The sequence below is a fragment of the Stenella coeruleoalba genome (assembly GCF_951394435.1).
Source record: "Stenella coeruleoalba genome assembly, chromosome: 2".
Lineage (NCBI taxonomy): Eukaryota > Metazoa > Chordata > Mammalia > Artiodactyla > Delphinidae > Stenella > Stenella coeruleoalba.
In genome coordinates this window covers 90,487,454-90,509,289 of record NC_137147.1, presented here as the reverse complement: position 1 = coordinate 90,509,289, position 21,836 = coordinate 90,487,454, and the positions used below count along the sequence as shown (strand labels likewise).

Here is a 21,836-nt window from a genome sequence, read left to right as displayed (position 1 = left end):
GGGAGAAAGTTAAATATCTTTACAAACCGGACCAAACTCTGCCGCCACTTACATGCAAATCAAAGCATCCAGAGGACCGTGTATGAGTGCCTGGAGGCGGAGTTGGTCCTAAGTCAGAAGAGTGGTCAGCTAACAAAGGCCTGGAGCAGTGAAGGGGCCTACTTCAGAGCTGTGTTTGAAAATGTAGGTGTTGGAAATAAAACATAACATAATCTTGCTTTTCTGAACGGTGAGACATGTTGACTTTCAGAGGTGTACATTTTTGCCAAAAGTATTGCGACGCAGAAACAGCGTTCCAGAAAAACTAAGTCCCACTTTCACTAATAAGGACCTTAATGCTTCCCTCCTCCCCAGCAGCTAGAGAGCAGTATGGGTTATGACTTCTGAATTTTCCATTGCTTTTCAGATTGTACCATTGCATAGTGCAGATTCAACGGATAGTTAATTCTTCTCATGGGTACACGAAATAATTGAAAAGGAAAGAAGATAGTAGTTAGTATCCAGATGGTCTTATTCTAATATTTACACCCTGAAAGACCTGATGTAACTCCAACTTTAGATTCAAACACATCATTTTTCTAGAAAATGTCCTTTTAAGGGGACAAAGGCACAGTAGGTTCTCCCCTAGCCCATGGAATGTTCCTGGCACCCAAGGGTACCTCTAGTGTTTGAAGAAGGGAAATGTTTGGATTTCCTATAATTCTGTGTAAATATATAAAAATGTTGTAGGGCTTCCCTGGTCGCGCAGTGGTTGAGAGTCTGCCTGCCGATGCAGGGGACACGGGTTCGTGCCCCGGTCCGGGAAGATCCCACATTGCGCGGAGCGGCTGGGACCGTGAGCCATGGCCGCTGAGCCTGCGAGTCCGGAGCCTGTGCTCCGCAACGGGAGAGGCCACAGCAGTGAGAGGCCCGCATACCGCAAAAAAAAAAAAAAAAAAAAAAAAATGTTGTATTACAGGTTAAATTTAGTCCTTGTGTCACAGTAGGAAAATAAGCAAACAGAACCAAACCTTTTCCAGGGTAGGAGACAACCTCTTTGAAGGGCCTCTTTGAAAGGTTGGCACTTATTAACCTAGACCAGCAGCTAAGTCTCAGTTTGGATCTTGCTACTTGACTTGGAGACCCTGCCAGAGACATGATCTTTCCTGGGCGTTACACCAGTGAATGACTTCAGTAACTATATAGGATTATTTGTGCATGAAAGAAAGAAATGTTAACATTCTAATTTTCTACCAGCAGAGGTCGCTGTGGACCTCATTAAACTCAAACGGCAGTGTTTCTGGAAAGAAAGCAATTTTCAAAAAAATCAGTTATTTGAATCACCTGTTTATTAAACTTATAACAAGGTCTCATTCTGTGGTCCTCCATTTCTGGGATGTATACTGAACATTCAGAGATAAGTGTACCATTCAGCCAAAATCTGCAGGTAATTAGAGTCAATGAAGTTCCAAGTCTGGAATTCTGGTTTGTGATAGAGATGCATTTTTGAAATTAGAATTCTATCTGGATCCCTTATTTACCTATACCAGTCGACTTTCAGTCTCCTGAAATGTCTGCAAGGTGTGTGTGAGGTGTGTGGGTGTAGATAAACCAGTTTGGGGGCTGGGTCACTAATTTCTATCCCCTCTACATCTTAACTAAGAATTTTCTGTTTTATGACGTTCCATCTGCTAAAGCACTGTATGACTCCCAAACCAAATATTATTTTAAAGCAAAGTTTTTACAGTAAGATGGTACAAAGGGGTGAATGTTGTTGATAAGTTACAATAGCTTCTACCTTTTAGCCATACTATCTTCTCTTTTTTTTTTTTTTTTTTGCGGTACGCGGGCCTCTCACTGTTGTGGCCTCATGGGCCCAGCCGCTCCGCGGCATGTGGGATCTTCCCGGACCGGGGCACGAACCCGTGTCCCCTGCATCGGCAGACGGACTCGCAACCACTGTGCCACCAAGGAAGCCCAGCCTTACTGTCTTCTCTTAAGGAAATATCTTTCAGTCCTTACCTACACTCAATGTCCCCAACGTTTTAGATGCTCACTACTGACCCCCATAGACACTCAAGTCGTGGCTCGTCTTGTAATCTTTCCTGTAAATTTTAAAGGCACTTACCTTTTTTGGGAGTTGGCTTAGTAATGTTCAGCTTGCCAGCTTTTTTAAACAAGCCTCGGAGGCCTCCACTTTCTTCTTCGCATTCATTATCTTTGATAGTGGCTTCCAAAGCCAGTCTCTCCTGTTCTAATTTCTCTAATTCATCTGATGAAAGAAGACAAAATCACTTACTCTGCTCAGAGCAGCAAAGTTTCTAGGAACAATCTTATTAACGATTTTAATATTAAAAATGGTGCCTATGCAATTAAATGATTATTTATACATATATGATTTTTCTGAATGATTATTAAAATAACGTATATCACTAAATTGTATTCAGAAAGTAACGACTAGCTCAGAAAAATGACTCTATGTGTTGTTATAATACATGAAGACACTGGGTTTTTTATGTGTGAGGGCAAAGGGGGCTGTTTAATGCCATCTTTATTTACTACTGGCAACACAAAATACACTGTATACAGATACACTGTAATAAGATCTTGTACACTGAAAGCTACTGATTTACTGACCTAAGCTGCTGGGCTAGATATTTTACAACTGGGAGTGACAAAAATTACAGAAGTATACTGGGTGTATATCAGGCACAGAGCAATGCCTCCTGAATTGAAACATAAAACTAGAGAACAAGAATTAAGGAAAGAGAACCATATCTAATAATAAACCCTGTGGGCTCCAAATACAAATTACAGTGAAAAATATCCACCACCAACAGTTCTTTCCAAGAAGCAAAGATACTTTCTGGAGTGAGTGACCAAAGCAAAAGAAAGAAAAGCTGAGGTTTCTGTGTGCCTGTCGGAGTCCACATTGCTAAAAAGGGCCTCATGACACTGGAGTCTGGAATAAGAGTCAAGCTGTGCAAAATGTCCTGTCCAGGGTTTAGACCTACTATCCAAGCTTTTATGTTGCATTTAGCTGCCTTTTATCTTTTTTGGAGTCTGATTATGACGGAAAATTCCTAGCTGCTATGTAATCATTGCATCCCTCTCTGACCTTAACCTGCACTGAATCGGGGTAAATAAATAAGACTTTAAAGGCAATCATATGGCTGTGTTAAAGAATGATGGGCATTCTTGCTTACAGTCGTAAGGTGGCACTCTTGTCAGATTCCCTCATCTTCTTGCCTACTAAAGACAGAGCCTTAGAAAATGAGCCAGGTTCCGAGGAAGAGAGTAGAAAACCTAGATTCAGTGTTACGAAACACTGGTAGGGCTACTGTAAATGTCAACCCTCGGAGCCTGTTGCCTTGTCTATCTGGGAAGTGAAGCTATACAAACTCTAGATTTATCAATTTTGTACTAACTAAATCTGTCAGGACAGTCACATCCCTAGATGGTGCTGTTATTCAGCTACACAGAATTGTCTGGCCCCTTTCCAGGTGCTAGCAATTAATCTTTTGCCGGTGGCATGAGACTTAAGGTCAAATCACCCATGTGATTTCCCCAAAGCTTCAAAGGTTCTCAAGACCAGCAAGCAGCTATAGAAAAATCTAAGAAATCAGATAGATGGTATTAAAGCTTAGACAGGAGTTGCTTACCCCTGACTTTCAAAAGGTGAACACAAGCTGCATTGCACTGGGGGTCATAACCAATTACAGCTCTGCTCCTGGCTTTGTGTGACATTGGGCAAGTCATTTACTTTTCCTATGCCTCTGATTTCCTATCTGTGAAATGGAAAACTGTAGCCTTTTGCCTTTACCACCCTCCTAGCTTTGTAAAAAGAATAAATAGCTCCTGACCAGTGCTTTGTTGCTCCTTAGAGAACAAAGCAATGAGTGCATTTCTATAGGCAGTGTATTGATGCAACTTCTGGAAATCGGCTTAGTCATGCAAAGCAAATCAAGTATTTTGAGAAGGCTGGGAGTTATTTTAGAATTTAATATTTATTGTACACTCTTGGGTGCCAGGGACTGTGCTGCATATTATTCATTCCCAAACAACTCTGAGAAAGTTACTATTATTATCCTCATTTTGTAGATGAAGAAACTGAGGCTCAGAAAGTTTAAATAATTTGTCTGATGTCGCCCAGTAAATAACAGGGTTCCAGTGCAAGAAGTCTGCTTGACTCCAAGTTCTGTATGCTCTCCTCTATGAAGACCTTCTGCTGTTGGCTTATTGCTATTATTTCAGGGTTGTTTTTATTAACCTCCGACTCTTTATCCTCAGATGAACCTAAACACTCAGGCACATGGTGTAATGCCAAGTTAATTCCCCAAAACTATGGTCCCCTCAAAATTGTCATTTTAAAGAGAAGACCCTAAGGATATGGGTACATATGACAGGCTGCCCCAGAAAAGCAGCATCATTGTCCTGGGTGATGGGTCTCTAGCTATTACCCATTCTGTGGGTTGTTGCAGGGGTCAGCTATGGGGTAACCTGTTCTTTGCAGTCATCTGGAAGGCACGTAATTTGTGAGCTGCTTTGGGGGCAACTGCAAGGGTTACACTGGGGAGGGGGTTCTTTTACTTTTCTTCTTTTAGCAGGCTCCAGCATACCCTGTGATTAGCCACTACTTGCCATGTTCTTTGTCCTCTAATTTGGACAAAGGAGGAAAAGTAAATAAATCCTCCTTTGTAAGGATTCAGCTGGCTGAGTGAACTGGGAGCTGCTCCAATAATTTGCTCAAAGGTATATACAAAGCCTATCCTGGACAGAGCAAACTGCAAAATCCCAGGCCTGAGAGACAAAACTAGACTTTGTGTGAATGAGTCAGATTCAGCAGTTCCCTCAGAGACGACAGAGACAGAGGGTGACAGTCAATTCTAAAGGCTAAAATCTGCCTGCTTGGACATCTTGGATTTTCAGATCCACACAGTGGTATGACCACTCACAGTGATTTTGCAAATTCTTATTAAAGTTAATTCTTAATTATTCACTTTGTAGATGATCTAAGGCCTCCTTCTGTGCACTCCCTGCTTTTCTCTTTTCAGTGCTAGGTAGAAGTGACATTTTGATTATCTGTTCTCCTGAGTTAATCTATCTGGCCTACTGTTTGCCTCTGTTTGCATGCAAAATCACGAGTAGACTTTGTCCAAACATTTCTTTCAACTGAAGTACTGGCTAGCTGACTTGCAAAAGTGTACCATTAATCACAGGAGAGATAAAGCAAGGGAGTAGGAATAGATAGACGTAAACTGATTTCCACGAGGCTGACTGAAAACTACTCATTTCTTTACTGTTTCCACCACCACCACCATACACTGTGATGTTCAGGATTCACAGTGCCCTTTCCAATAGTATTTTATTTCATCCCAGCACCAATACTGGGATGCAGGCAGAACTAGTAGCATTCTCCTCATTCTCCCCATTTTGCTGTGAAGGAAACTTGGGTTCACACTATTCAAGCGATTTGTCCAAGGTTGGATAGCTAGTGACTCAGGTCTTCTGTTTCCAATTGTAGTGTTCATCCTTCTACCGTCGTTCATCAGTGATATGCTCTGACTGCCAATATCTGTCTATTGAAAAAATACCCACTATGCACTTTTTGAAAAAACCATCCTCAAATTTCTGTCAGAGAAATTTCTGTAATACTCCATATTTCCATAATATTCTTCCTCAACCTTTATTCCACTAACTATAACCATGTGACATAGAATAGAGTTTTAAGATACATGTCTATTATAACCCCACTAGTCTGCAAACTCCTGGAGGGTAGCTTATGTCGTATTTCATTACCACCATTTACTGAAAGTTTATTTTGTGGGAAGTACAATTCCAAATACTTTGCAGCCATCATATCCTTTCATCCAAGCAACAAATCTGTGAGGTAGGTACTATAATTATTTCCATTTGGATAGCTGAGTTTGAACCCAGGCCTGTCTGATTCCAAAACCCATGCTTAGGCTTCCCAGACTCCCTCTCACATTCTTAGTTGTGCCCCTGCCTTGCTAGTGCTCACCGCCATAATCACTCAAGAATAGTTTGTTGAAATAAAAGAACAGCTCAATTCTGTTCAGTACAGTTCAAAACATTTGACAGCATTATCTCTGTAAAGGAAGAAAAACATGTGAACTCTTGTCAGGAGTGGGAGTGTGTACAGTATGTGTGTATGTAAGGGGGTTGGTACAAAAGACAATGTTTGAAAGAAGTAGAGTTAATGCTATATACAGAGTTATAAAAAGAGGGGCCGATAGCAGCTGATGGTACCAACCAGGCTGGAATGGGACAGAAGGTAGGACAGGTGGGATTAATCCGAAGAATGAGCAGGAAGGAAAGGGCTCCTTACCCTGGAAAGGGCCACCACCTGGGCATCTGGTGGGACTCTGAATCTTGCATATTAGTTTCATATTATATCACATTTACAAAGCCACATAGCTAGGGAGAGAGAGTAAGAGCCTGCCCTTCTCTCATGCCAAGATTAAGAGGATCCCAGAGGTTCTAATGATGGAAGGAAAAGCTTAGACTTTTAGGATCTATCAGTTGAGAGTGAGTTTCTGAGTCGTCATACGTTCCCCAAAACAGTTCTCATAGGAAAAACAAAGAGTGAATCCCGAGGTGTATCCTCATGCAAATGCCAAAACCACTTGAACAGTAGTTTATTTTCTAGTCCTTTATAAACTGATTGCATGGTAACCAACTGGAGTGACTATTTTGAAATTCAGTTTAGTTGTCAAGATTGCCTCGAATGGTCTATTTCCAGTCTTTCTTTTTTTTTCTTTTTTTAGCAATGTCTTTTAGAAATAGGCAGGAGTCTACACATTGCAGTTCAGTCTGAATCTGAAAGATAGAGAATAGTCAAATATCTGACAACAAAAGAGAGAGCAAGGAAACCCACTGAGGAACCGCATATCCTCCAACTTCACAGCATCCTTTTTCTTTATTAATTATGAAATTATGATTCTTTCTTGATCAATCAGCTCAAAGCTGTAAATGCTCACATGAATCAATGTGCTGTACCCCAGGTGAAGTCTAGTTGAATTGAAGGCAGGAAGGAATCCTGCAGTGGTTGCCTTCCAATCAAGTAATTATTTACTACACTGCCATCTGTCTTTATTTTGCTAAGCCACTCTATCAGACACAGCAGAACCCTCGTGCTCTGAGATGGTCATAAATCGTGCAGTACTTACATGGAACACTTGACTGCAGTATATTGTGAACCATGTTTCATCACGTTATTTCTTACCAGTACAATTTGGACTCTATGTTGTAGTTGGCAAACTTGCTAAATACCCGTGGGAAGTGAACAATATGAAATACTGCATTTTTTTTGTGTTGTCAGGCGATAAATTGATTTCTTAAGAGAAACTATCAGCCATCAGTACTGGATGAGTTGCTGCACTATACAAGTAATAATGCTATGAGCATCAATCTTATTTACATAAAAAGTTATTCTCACATAAGCCTGAGACACAGTATAGAAATAATTGTCATTAGCTGGTAAATTACCTATAAAGTTGATTTCTATTCACTGCTTTATTAACTACAGTATATGGGCACTCTGAATTGCTAATATTTCCTTTAAATTATAATCTGTGATGACACTGTGGTGTCTGTTTTGGAGAAGCTATGATGATTATCATTAACATATTATAAAGCAATACTTAAGATTTATCAGGCTCTTATTAAGCCCTGTATTACAGCATAATACAATGAAATGCAAGCTTATTTCTTCCAATTCAAAATCTAACATGAGGGTTGTGTCATAAATTACGTAACTTCAAAACAATGCATGGAAATGTGGGGTAAAGTTAATTTCTATCATTATGCTGTTGTTTTTCTGCATGTTCATGTATTTGTGTAACGCTGTTTTTTCATTTACTCTAGATAATTGGTACTTATAATTATTTTATTAGCATCCTACTGCATTTTCCCTTTCTTGACTAAGAAGCAAAAATATTTCAAACATCAAAGTTGATATAAATTAGATACATCCCTTGGGAAATTAGAAGGGGATGCAGTTCACTGCCAGGATTCTTTCAGAAACTTACAGGATTTGCTTGCTGTATTGCTTTATAGAACTAAATTGACAGTGCATTTTGGCAGATGGAGCAGCAAGGGGTGGGAGCTACATCACATCTGTCAGCTTGAAGAGATCAACATACAAAACAAATGCAAATGTATAATTTAATACAAATTGTATTTTGCATTCTCATTTTTTTAGATGGAAAAACAGTGTAGCACAAAAGGCCGAAAAATGAAAGTAAAATGTAGAAGGTTAACAGAACAGGTCTCTTCATATTAGGTTCTTGTGATTGTCCTCAATATCATGTCTGTCTTACCACAGTCAGGCAGCCTGTATGCTGCGTTTTTGAAGGAATAGCCTTGTTCCATTTCTGTCTCGGATTTTACCAGTGCTTCTCATTATGTAAGTCATTTCCTCTCTAGCTCTCCTTTTAGCAAGGTAGAATAGAGGCTTCAAACAGACATAGGTTTTAATATTAGCTGTACTAATTACTAGCACTGTGAATCTTAGGGAAGCCTCAATTTTATTAGCTGTAAAATGGGGACAATGTATTTTCCTTATGGGGTAGTTGGGATGATAACTGTTACATGTGAACATGAAGCATAACACATGGCACATAATAAGTGCTCAAAAATTTGAGCTACTGTTGCTACAATGTATTAAGTTCTACTAGGAAGGAATATAAATGAATCATGAACACCATGTAGAATTAGTATATCTGACCTGGAGATATGAAGGGTCCATGAAAAAGAAAAGGGGCATAAAAAAGGAAGGCCGAAGGCACCAAAGATAACCTTTATATTGCAGTTTTGCATAGGATGGATTCTACTCTCAGTTTTATTTTTTAAAGCTCTTCATACAAAATCATAGAGTATACATATCAGATAGTGGTTCTCCATCGTTTACAAGTGCTTGATTTCTAATTTCTTCTTCTTTCTTCTCTTCCCTTGCAAGAAAAGAATTGTTGCATCAAAAAATTCACCTAATTCACTCATGTTCCCTTCTGTTAGGATGGAGACAATCGTGAAATGCCCAAATAGAATCTGAACCCATTAGGCACCTGCACTCTCAAATCTCTTGCAGGCTTTTCCTTTCTGTGAACCTATCCGGCAAAACCCTGGTACCCTTTACCCTGGAGACGAACTGTCGCTAGAGAAAAAGCAGACAGCTAGCAAAATTGCTCCAACTACATAGAACTGAGACTATTGTGCATGATCTTCCTCAATTTACCACTCTTACAAATCCACATACCTCTTCATCAATCCTCCCCTCTTTACTCTAATTTTAGAAGATGAAGCATTTTTCTTCTGTGTTAGGCCAACTCTTTCATTCATGCCCTTCCCTGAATTCTTCCTGTTCCTCCAGGATCTTACTCCATAGTCATCTTTCTTTACCCTCATCTTCAATCTCTCCTACTCTCTTGAGCCCATCTTTTTCAGCCTGGAAACAAGCCTTTCTCCCATTCTAAGGTCTATAGGTCTTCCTGTAGTAACCCTCCTCGACCTCATTCCTCTCCTTAACTTCCAGACTTCTCATAGGGTGGGCCACACCCACATTCTCTGCCTCATCATCGCATATTCTCTCCTAAACCTACTGCATTCGGGATTCTATCAACACTGCTCTACAGAAATTGTTCTAAGATTATCTGTGCCATGTCAACTATATTTCATTTGCACTTTTACTGGTATTTTTTGCTGTATTTGACAGTGCTGATGATTCTTGTCATTCTGAGCACTCTGCTCCCAAGACTTCCGTGACAACACAGACTCCTGGTTCCTTTACTTTTCTGGCCACTCCTTCCCTGCTCCTCCTTGGGGACCCTTTTCCTGTGCCTTGGGGCTCTTGACTATACACACTTTTGGGGTTATATTTTCCAGTGTCACAGTTTCAATTTTCACCTTAATTATGATGTCTTGTATTAATTTTGGTGGGGCTGTCATAACACATACCATAGACTGGACAGAACACAACCGAAATTTATTTTCTTGCAGTTCTGGAGACTAGAAGTCCAATGTCAAGGTGTTGGCAGGGTTGGTTTCATTCTGAGGCCTCTCTCCTTGGTTTGTAGATGGCCATCTTCTCCCTTTGTCTTCACATGATCTTTCCTCTGTGCTTGTCTGTGTCCTATCTCCTCTTTTCATAAGGACTCCATTCATATGGGATTAGGACCAAACCTACTGATCTCATTTTACCTTACTTACTTCTTTAAAGGCCCTGTCTCTAAATACAGTCACATTCTGAGGTTAGGACCACAACATACGAATCCTGGAGGACACAGTTTGACCCAAAACATCTAAATCGACATCTCCAGCTCAGATTTCTCCTTCAAGACGAGGACTGTCTAAATGCCTATTGGACAGTTCTGGTAGGATTTCCCACAGGACCTTGTTTAAAACTGAACCAGACATCTCTTCATTAAACCTGCTCTTCCTCTTGTGTTTCCCATTTCCATTGGTAGCACCACCGTTCATTGTCAGCCAAAGGATATTTTTTCACTCCTCCCTCTCCCATATCCCACACATCCTATCAAACCTAAAATGCTGCTCTTTGTACCTCCAACGTACTCTGTCTTTTTTTCTCCATCCCCTGAGAGAGGCTGCTCTAGTCCAGGCTGTCACCTTCTCTGGCTTTGATTATTACAAAAATCTTTTTGATTTGTGTTTCTGTCTCTATTCTAGTCCTCTTCACGTCCGTACCTCATGTAACTGAAAGAGTATGGGCTCTAAAACTCAAATTTCACCATATTATTCCCTCACTTAAATCTCTTCAGCAGTTCCTCATTGTCTGTAGAATATGGCCCACAATTTTTAATATGACAAATGAGCCTTTTAAAATCAGGATCTTATATCAGCAGCTTCATATTTCACTGTTGTCTGCTTCATACTTTTTTTTTTTAAGGGGGCTTCCCGGACCAGGGCTGGAACCCGTGTCCCCTGCATTGGCAGGCGGATTCTTAACCACTGCGCCACCAGGGAAGCCCCATGCTTTTCACTTCAGTTACACAAATCTGCTTTCGGTTGCCCATATACCCCACCTCCATATTCCTGTGTCTTCACATCTTTGCTAATGCTGTCCTCTTTGCCAGGAATGCTGTTGCTCAAACTCTCATTTTTCTCTCTCCCAACATTGCCTGGTTAACTCCTTCTCATACACTAGATCTAAAATCAAAGGTAATTTCCTCCAGGAAGCCTTTTGGAGTTAAGTGCCACTTTTCTCTTTCCCATAATACCCTATTATCACACTAACAGTACACCCATTTTCATCATGGGGCTGTGAGTGTCTTGAGATTACAGACTCTTATTAGTCTTAGTCTACCCAGCACTGACATATACACCATGCCTGGTACACAAGAGGTACCTTCTGTTTTAGAGTCATGTTGTCAGTGGACTCTATTGTGAAGTTTAGCTAAAGAGATAAGTAATGGATTAGAGGTCTATCTTAATATTTTAGCGACTCTTTAGGTGTGTCCTTCACTCCATACACAAGAGGATGTGTTTAAACTCTAAGACTAAACAAGTAATATATGGAATCCTCTACAGGGAAAAAAGCAGAATCCCTAAACTGAATTAGCGTTTCTGCCTCTGACTTAGATTGGTGATTCACAGCATGATACATTCAGGCTCATTTCCATGTTAGCTACAAACCAGATCATAGACTCTTAAAAGCAAAATACATGGTTTTCTGAGGAAACAATCTTCATTTTCTGAAACATCTTGCAAAAATCAATTTGGCAGTTTATTTTACCAAAGGTATTTATTTTTAGTGATACTAGCTTTGTGGTTTTGTGACGAGAAGAATAATTGATATCTGCCCTGAATTATTCTGTATTTTTGGTTAGCAGGACAAAGGCCACTTGCATTAGCAATGAGGAAAACACGGGGAAAGTGTACACACCTCGTGTCAGCACAAGAACGTGAGCTGCACTGTTGGGGGTTTTGTCTGTATTGGGTACTGTGCTATCCCCAGAACCTAGAACAATGCCAGGCAGGGAGTAGGTGCTCAATGAATGCCTATTGGTTGAATAAAGAAAATACATACCTTGCACCTGAAGAACCTGGGAGATGTCAAACCCTTGGCTGATTCTGACTATGACAACACCAATCTCAAAATCAAACGCATCACTGCAAGTGGAAGCAAAATGGTTAGTGATTTAAATGACTCCTTTAATCCTCAAGGTTTGGACTAATACTGAACTTGATTCTAGGATTTTAACGTAATTAAACTCCAAAAATTCACCTTCAAACATAGCCAGGAGCTGATAGCCTTTTCTGTTTGTTTTCCCTCGATGTCTTTTAAAAATGTATTTTGAGTAAAGGTAACTAACTCTTATTCAAACAATACTGTCAACTAGAATTTTGATTAAGATTAGAATTTTGATTATTTAAAATACTTGATTCTTTTCTACCGTAAACAAAACAATTGCTGAAATATTTAGTACAGAAGTTTCAAGGCTGCACAGAGCCTTTGAAATTTATCAGTCAAACCTCTTACCCATTGAGGAGGAATCCTACAACGTTTTGGACATCAAGTTCCCAGTTTAAAATGTCTCCAGTCCCTCTAGGGAACTATTATCATTGACTTTGGAGAGACCATTTAAAGCAACACTTTTTCATGGCAACTCTATCCTGTTGAAATTGGCAGTTGTGCCTTCTCTAAACCCAACCCAATGGAATTAGATTATCTAGGAGGAAAGAAAGCCTTGCTCTTTTAACTGTGTTCTCGCAGAACATTTTTTCTTTGCCCTTAAATATTGGGCAAACTGATTAGTACTTTGAGTTCATTTGAAATATTCTCCTTGGGAGTTCCTTTGTTCAATCGTTTATGGATTGAACGAAGCCCAAGGAACCTTTCCGTTCGGTTGTCCTTTCCCAGAAACGGTGCAGTTTGTGATTGCCTCACAATATGCAAACAAGTCTCTAGCCAAAGTAGACCTGAATTTTCAAATAGTGATATAAGTTCAGTATAATATGAATATCCATTCAAAATTTGAACCGTAAGTGAACTTCACTTAAAAAAATAGATCCATTCTAGCAAAAGTGCCACAAGGTAAATTTTGGATAAATCTTGTTTGAGGTGTCCTTGATTATAAAAAATAGACAATGTGTTCCACAAAAAATATCTGGGTTCTGCGTTAGGCAGAATAATTGTGGATCCCCAAAGGCATCCACATTCTAATCCCTGGAACCTATGAATATGTTACTTTACATGGCAAAAAGGACTTTGCAGGTGCGATTAGGTTAGGGACCATGAGATGGGGAGACTATCCTGGATAATGTGGATGGGCCCAGTGTAATCACAAGGGTCCTTAAAAGTGAAATTGGGAGGCAGAAGAGGAGGTCAGAATAATGTGGTGTGAGAAGGACTTGACCCGTCAAGAGCTTTGCAGATAGAGGCAGGGGCCGTGAGCAGTGGGCAGCCTCTAGAACCTAGAAAAGGCAAGCCCAGGAACTCTCTCCTAGAGCCTCCAGAAGGGAAAACAGCTCAGCCCACACCTTGATTCCAGCTCAGGAAGTTAGTGTCTGAGCTTTTTTTTAAAATTGAAGTATAGTTGATTTACGATGCTTTATTTGTTTCTGGTGTACAGCAAAGTGATTCAGTTTTTATATATATATATATATATATATATATATATATTCTTTTTCATATTCTTTTCCATTATGGTTTATTAGAGGATATTGAATATAGTTCCCTGTGCTATCCAGCAGGACCTTGTTGTTTATCTATTTTATAAATAGTAGTCTGTATCCACTAGTACCAAACTCCTAATTTATCCCTCCCTCACCCCCTTTCCCCTTTGGTAAACCTAAGTTTGTTTTCTAAGTCCATGAGTCTGTCTGTTTTGTAAATACATTCATTTATATCATATTTTAGATTCCACATATAGGTGATATCATATGGTATTTGTCATTCTCTTTCTGAGTCTCAGACTTTCAACCTATGTATTTGTAAGCTAACAATTTGTGTTGTTTTAAGTCATTAAAATTATTTTAATTAAAATTAAACCATACTTAAGAATATTACAGAAATTTAAAATCTACTAGTTAAAGAAAAATGGTAAAATATTGTACTATTGTAGTGATACCCCTTTACGTTAATACTAATACTGTGCTTTACATCATAAAACAGAACAGAACGAAAAAGTTAGAAAGGGAAATACGACATGGATGTCTGATTGTCTTCCTTCTGTATTGACCCCAGTGCTGTCATAATAAAGTCATTTAACTTCACCAAACCAGCTAAGTTTTATACTATTACAAATTTGAGCCACCTTAACACTGAACTTTATTACCAAGAAGACCAATCATTAATTTGGTACAAAAGCCAGAAGTCTCCTCAGCTTGATATTACTGGGTTTGATTATTTTGGTCCTTTGAATTTTTAGAACGTTTTGGATGGTAGGGAGTTTGGAAGACGAACTCAAATAATTTTGTATCAACTGATGGACTCTTTGACTGAAGATTCACATATTTCTTTCTATTTGCTCCACCCTTTTTTGTTCCCAAAGGTGAGGACAACATTTTACTGAAGAATCTGGATGACAGAGTGTGGATCTAATCCATTTCTAAGAATGTCTAGTCAGCAACTGACTGTGATTTAAAATATATCAAAATGCTGTTTGCTAAGCCTGGCAAAATGCTGTCCCTGATCACCTGGTTTAGCCTTAACCTACTGAACTTAGAGCACCAGCAGGAGCCAGATAGCAGCACGTGGCATCCAGCCTTTATATGTTTAGGGAACACAATTCAGGAGGATACATTTAATACATGGGTTCCCCAGGTTAAGAGGACTGTTAAGTGAATGTTTGTTTGGTCAGTAATGCATATAATTTCAGAAGATGAAAATTATTTTCTTATGCTTCTTTTTGATAGGACTAATATTAGAATACTTTTGTTATGTTCCCTAAATCTCCCCCAAATAATGGTAAATGTGATGCTCATTCTAGCAGGGGCCGGAGGACAGATCCTAGTATAAGGAGCACTGTGTATATGCTTGCTTTGCAGGGATGAGGATTTTTTTCCTGTGTATTATGGACTTTCAAGTGCAGCCAGACCTCTCAGCACGTTCTCCGCCCTGTGGTATGAAATCAGAGCGAAGTCAGAACCCAGACAGAGGAAATCTTCCATTTTCAGAGCTGTTGACACAAAAGATGGCTGTTAGGGGTAGCTAACATTGACCCCCTTGAGACAAAGCTGGTTAAGTATGTTCAGGCCTGGAAGAAAGGCTCAATTTTCTAGAATGGTCACTGAGGACACCCTGAGCTTCTCTGTATGTGTAGAATTTGTTTTCTCTTACTCAAAAGAAGGAACCAAGCCAGGTAATACTTTGTGTATTTATATACTTTTGGAGGTCGGGTAGCATTGGGATCATTAGTTTAAACTTTGAATTCAGTTGATCCCCTCAAGTTCTATTATATTGGCAGTGTTTTCTCACTTTGGTAAAGAATTCAGAGTACCAGGGGAATGTCTTCTTCTCAGGCAATTTATTCTGTACAACAGTGTCAGTTATGTACTGCCCTGGTTAGTGCTTTATAAGCAAGAGCACGTCTTGAAAGCCATCACTTACTGTATGATTCCCACGTAGTTTTCAATCTCTGTCAGGGGAGCCTTCCTCCAGTTTTTTTTATATCCAATCACCAGAGTGTTTGGTTTCATTCTTCCTAAGCCTGAGGCCTAAACAGAGGAGATAAACACATGGGCAATCCTTACCAGGCCAGGAAACTACCACTGCAAGTGAAAAATAATGTCCAAAAGAGCACTGATGTAATGTTCTGAAGATTCTGAAGATTAGATTACATTTTAGTGCATGTCCTTCATGCCTGTACTCAAGCATAAAATAGAAAGATTAGTTCTAAATCATCTCAGCCATAAATGGATTTTAGATGACAGAAATGAAGCTTTTCTAAATTAGCAGTCATTTGCATTTCTTCTGATACACTCATTAAAATGGTTCAATAATTTAAAGTCAAGTGAGGATCGGCTTATCTGTTGGTATGCGTGTTGTAACTTAGTGGTTCAAAGCTCATTTCCACCTGCTATATCCATAATGTCATTAGCAATAAAATGCATGTTTGGAAAATTCTTATATAGAAGGATCGCTGAAACTTCTACTTACATTATTTATTGAAGAATAACTGAACTATGTTTCCAGAACCTAAATCTCTTACATGACAGTAACATGAATAGCCATCTTCCATATCAGAAGTTTCATTCCCCCCATTAGATGACAGAATACGGCTTCCAGTTAATTAAATTTAATCCGGCAATATTACTGAACACCTATTAATTGCACAGTCCTGTGTTAGGTGCTGTGAGAGAGTAGTGAGGCATATTCTTGGGCCTGAAGGAGCTTAGAATAAGGTTGAGGTGATGAGATATATAATAATTATAATTCAAGTGCAAATGCAGTAGGAAATCATATGGAAGCATAAAGGAAGAAAATTTGAATTCCAGCTAAGGATTCATGAATGGTTTCATGGGAGAGGTGGCATTTGTTTTGGATCTTGCAGGTTGGTTAGATATTGACAAGTAAAGGTAAGGAGAGCAGTGGAAGTGAAGGAAGGATATTCTGGGTTATGTTAAGAGTGAAACAAATGATCAGAGGGGGGTATTTTAGAGGGGACAGTAGCAAGTGGAAAGAGATCGGCATTGATGGAGGGTTCCTGAAATAAACTTTGCCTCCACCACATTTGGTGTATTGCCCTTAGAAATGTACAGGTAGCAGAACAGCTCCTCTTAGAGCGGTCATCTGGCTCCTGGCAGGTGCACGGCAGTATAGATATAGTCTTTTCCATGACTACAGTTTGGGAATGTGGTCATTCATGCCATAATTTCTTTATTCAAAATGCTGTAGTTGTCGTTGCTTCCCTTTAATGCCACTCTGTCCTGCCCTTTTTGTCATGACCCCTTTGTGCTCCACCATTTTTCTTTGAAGAATTTCAGGTGAACAAGCTTTATGCACTGTCGAAATTTTTTACAATTTCTTCTGGATTAGCATACGAATTGTTTTCCATACCAATGTCCTTTCACTCCCTCTTCTTATTTTGTGTCTGTCCTCTCATTCCTAGTTGAAATTTATTATTTTACTAATCTTACATGATAATTTTACATTAAATGTGTAACCTTCCCAACGTATTTAACCAAAGAGCTACTGAAAAGTAACTCACTACTGAAAGAAAAATCAGCATCTTGCAATGACACCTATTTCTGTGGTTTATCAAATTAAAAACAGATGAAAAGAGACTCATGGGGGTACTGGATCTTTCAGAAATGGTTTCTCTGCGGACAGAAATGCATCAAATACTCTTACTCTCCAAAATATTACAATTTAATCAACATGTTTTCTTTCTTGCCTGTATAAGCCATCAGAGTTACCTGGAAGCAATCCTGAATTTTGACACTCCTGTAGGTGGCAATTCTAAAAGCTAAATACATCATTTAGTATATGTAGAATCAGGTTTTTCCAACCATACTAAAGCCCAAATTATTAGAAAACCAAGCCCTATAATTCTGAGTTTCTCTTGGATTGTTTTAGGATTCCCTGGCATTCTAAATTATGAAAATCAGAACTAGGGAAGGACTCTATATATTTATTATAGAAGGTGAGGAAAAAAGGGAAGAATAAGGGAGAAAAGATGGAAGGACTGTGGGCTTTAGTGTTGAACCACAGATATTATTACATTTTATTTAATATTCTGGAAATAATTTAGGAGGAGAGGGAGATTTTATGCCTGGGATCACCAGGAATTTATTTAGTCCAGTCTTGCAGCTGCCCTCGCACCATTTGCAAAAGAAAAAAGGAAAAGAATGCCTGACTTGAGCATTGCTATATTCAGTGTGAGATGTAAAAATAGTTTGAAGTTTTAATAGGATCTTGAATGTCAACGATCAGAACAAATTTGCATTTCAATAAGTATGGGGACAGAATATATGCTGTTGGCCAAAGGCAACCTCATTTTCCATTTCCAGTGAATCACTCATAGTTCATTGTAACAGAACCTCTCTGCTTCTGTTTTAGCTTTGCCTATCCCCAGGAATTCAAAATGAATTCCTTCACCATCTGCATTGATCTCTGATGCTAGTCTGCCCAACTGGAGCCATTCCATTTGGGAACTTCATTAAAACGGAGTGCTAATTGTCTTTTGCCTCTGTACTCATTCCCTCAGTGCCAGCCTTACCTGAAGGAGACTTCGGACACCGTCCCTGAAACAATATGCTGCCACTGCTGCATAAAAAGCCTTGATTTTGTTTTTTATAAGCCAGGCCTGCTTTTTTGCCATGCCGCTGTTCATCTCTTTAACACACAGCTTGCGCGGTCCCTGCGTGACACAATCAAATATTGGTTAGAAGCCCTGCTATTATACATCACGCTGCTGTTGTTTTCTAAAGGACAAAAATAGCCAGCAATGCCCCCATTGACTTAAGAAATGGGAAAGAGGGGGAAACACCTCACTAAACAGGACTCACAGAAATTCAACCTTCTGGAGAGGACCTGGGTTGCTCACAGTTTTCAGTTTCCATGCAGAATGTCTAGATGTATTAGCACCTACTTAATTAACTGCCTCATGTCAAAAGAAAGAGCTGAGGGCATCATGGCACGTGAGAAAAATACTGAAAATGTGATTGAAGAAGTTCAGGATAAATTCACAATCAACCTTCGACTCAAAAGCAAGAGCCACATTTAGGAACACCAAGGAAATCTCAGCTAGAGCCCAGTTTCAAGAAATGCGACAGCACTCTTGGGAGCCAAAGTATGGTGAGCTGCAAATCCTGGCAGGAACTACCACATCTTGACAATTCTATTAGGCCCATTCATTGCTTTTCGTGTATGGTGAAGACGCCTTTGTACCACTTTTCCCTGTGTAATGTTGACATACTCCTGTTCGAATTAACATTTCCCACTACTCAATGAAGTTGGTGGGATTAGAAATTCACATACCTATGGCATAGGAAGAACAGATTAAGAGAGAAGGAGGCAGGTGTTGCAGCGGTAGATGAAGCATTTTATAATTTCAAGATTTGAGCTCTGGAAACTCATTTTAATTAAAATTTCTGTTCCTGTTTCTTCTTCCTTAAATGTCCAAGCTAGCGCTGTTCAAATCAATCCCAAAGGTATTTCTGATTATCTACCATGTGCCTGACAAAGGTACAAATGTACTATTTTCCTGGGAAGTTCTTTCAATTCATAGAGAGATTTGGTATTCTACTGAATTGTCTTAGATTTCTTACTAACCACCTCAGATCTTGGTGAAAGGCAGTGAGCAGGGCTGGAATGGGGCTTAAGATTCTGCATTTCTAACAGACTCCCAGATGACGGAGATGCTGCTCGTCCTCAGATCATGCTTGGAGTTGTAGTCTTAGAGGGTCTTGGACTGGAGAGTGGTGTGTATGAAAAAGATACCAGGTTTTGTGGTCAGACAGAACTGGCTTCTAAGTTTGGCCACTTTGGAGGTAGTTAATGATGTCTGAGCTTTGATAAGTTATTCTGGAAACAGGGATCAAATAGCTATCCTGCAAGGTCATCTCAAGCAGTCATGATAAACTACCTAGTATGATGTCTGGAATATAGTAAGTGCTCATCCAAAGTTGCTTTTTATTATAATGAAAGAGTGTTCACAATCTTGTTGAAGTCCCAGACCTTATTCCACCACTGTGTCTGTTCTACAACAGAGCTGAAAGAGTGCTCAACTGGGAGCTGGAGTGGAGGGTTTAGATCTGGCTCTTGGCACTGTCTAGCTGATACCCTGGGTATGCCATTTGTTTTCTCTCACTGTGGGCTCTACATTTATAACAATAAGAAAATTATCTAGGCCATCACTGTCCAGTGTGATTAGCCCTTATGCGCATGTTGATATTGAGCATCTGAAGTGTGGCTAGTCCATACAGAGAGGTACTGGAAATGTAAAACATACACTGGGCTTTGAAGCCTTAGTATGAAAAAAGAATGTGAAATATCTCATTAATACTTTTATACTGATTGTATATTGAAATGATAATACTCTGGATGCATTGCATTTACCTGTTTTTACTTTTTTTAATTGGCTACTAGAAAATTTTAAATTACATTTGTGGCACATATTATGTGTCTATTATACAACACTAGTATTCTCTGGGGTCACTTCCATTTTAACATTCTGTTTAAATTGGGTCAGATTCTTCTTTGTACTTTTTTTCTTTTTTTTTTTTTTTTTTTTTTTGCGGTACGTGGCCCTCTCACTGTTGTGGCCTCTCCCGTTGCGGAGCACATGCTCCGGACGCGCAGGCTCAGCGGCCATGGCTCACGGGCCTAGTTGCTCCGTGGCATGTGGGATCTTCCCAGACCAGGGCACGAACCCGTGTCCCCTGCATCGGCAGGTGGACTCTCAACCACTGCGCCACCAGGGAAACCCTTTTGTACTTATTTTTACCAGAACATTTTCTAGAACTTACCAACATATCAAAACAGTTTGGATAACTTACATTACAGTTAAAAAATAAGAATCTCCAATGAAGATGGAGAAGGTAAAGGCATAGGAAGGATAGTTATTAAACCAGAAGACCTAGCCTGAGGAAACATGTCATTATAGATCAAATTTTGCTCAGGGTTCTAACTGTCAGTGCATTTCAACCACTAGTCCTTCTTGGTCATCCTAGACACCATCAACTGCAAAGGAAAGAAGAAATATTTTATTCAACGAAGCCGAATGGTAACAACAACCATGACATAGAAGAATAACCAACAGCTAGGAAAGGTATCAGACTATGAGTATATTGAGTTGTACCACAATGACTTTGAACCCCTGGGAAAACTGGCATTTATTTCAATAAATATAGTCTAATATATATCTATTAATATTACAAAAATCCAAATTAAACATTAATTGTGACAGAGAGATTTACTTTAATGCCTAAATTTGCCATATTGAGAAGTCATAAAAATATTTCACGTAGAATCTCTCTTGGCTAAAAGCAATTATAATATCCTTGTAGCACACTTATTAATGTGAGGCAAGGCTACAATACAAATGTAGTATGGAAAATACTTCCTATATGAGGAAGCTGGTCAAAAGTTATTCAAGGTTATTGAATAGTTATTCAAAAGTTATTCAGGACAACCAAGGTTTAAAGAATATTAATGAGTAGGAAAACATTAATCAAAATAGATCTACATCTTGGTACACATAGGTGAAATGACTAGAAGAAAATCAGTCAAACTCAGATAACATTGCCTTTGGAGACAGATCCCTGGGGCTGAGCAGCTATAAAGGGGACTTTAGCTTGATGTGCAGTGGTTTATTTCATTTGAAAAGTGAGTGGAAGCATCTAAGAAAAATGCTAACTGTTGTTAATTAGGAGACGTAGAATATGGGTGTTGTTTTATTGACTATAGTTTCGTCATATGAAATTGCCAATATTCAACAGCTTTTGACATCCAAAAATGTAAATTTCACATGATTCAACCTAATATTTTTCTTAACGCTTCCAAATAAAAAATAGAAGCAATCTAAAAAACAAATCTTTATTTTTCAGCCAACGCAACACAATGTACTTAATAAAAGATGCCACTGTAAACTTGAAAGCCTTTTGCAGTTTTAAGACAAAATTTAGAAAAGAAGTAAGTGTTGCACTTTCTGGCAATAATGACTTTATCTGATTGGCATTTTAAATCCCAGATCAGTTGGGCCACCTTTCCGTCTTTAAAGTATATTTGTTTTAATTTAAAAAAAAAAACAACCTTCCTTTAAATGCAACACTGAGAAGTATATGGGTGAGTGACTGCTGAAGCACGATGCCTTTTCACTTGATGAGCTGACAGTGTAATATTTTTAGAACTGAATGTAGTGTACCCGAAGAAT

The 21,836-nt window shown here is 39.1% G+C and overlaps 1 protein-coding gene and 1 long non-coding RNA gene across 4 annotated transcripts in view; one reads left to right on the top strand and one right to left on the bottom strand.

Annotated features, from left to right (window-relative positions):
- LOC307182800 overlaps positions 1-21,836 on the top strand; it is a 129,305-nt gene that overhangs the window by 40,741 nt on the left and 66,728 nt on the right. The window lies entirely within an intron of this gene.
- Positions 1-21,836, bottom strand: part of SLC12A1 (solute carrier family 12 member 1) — a 91,017-nt gene that overhangs the window by 14,498 nt on the left and 54,683 nt on the right. The window contains exons 17-20 of the mRNA XM_079914318.1: positions 18,180-18,320; positions 15,569-15,675; positions 12,044-12,126; positions 2,108-2,251 (exon numbers count right to left, since the gene is read on the bottom strand). Of these exons, the coding sequence (XP_079770444.1) occupies positions 2,108-2,251; positions 12,044-12,126; positions 15,569-15,675; positions 18,180-18,320 (475 nt within the window). The remainder of the gene's footprint in view (positions 1-2,107; positions 2,252-12,043; positions 12,127-15,568; positions 15,676-18,179; positions 18,321-21,836) is intronic.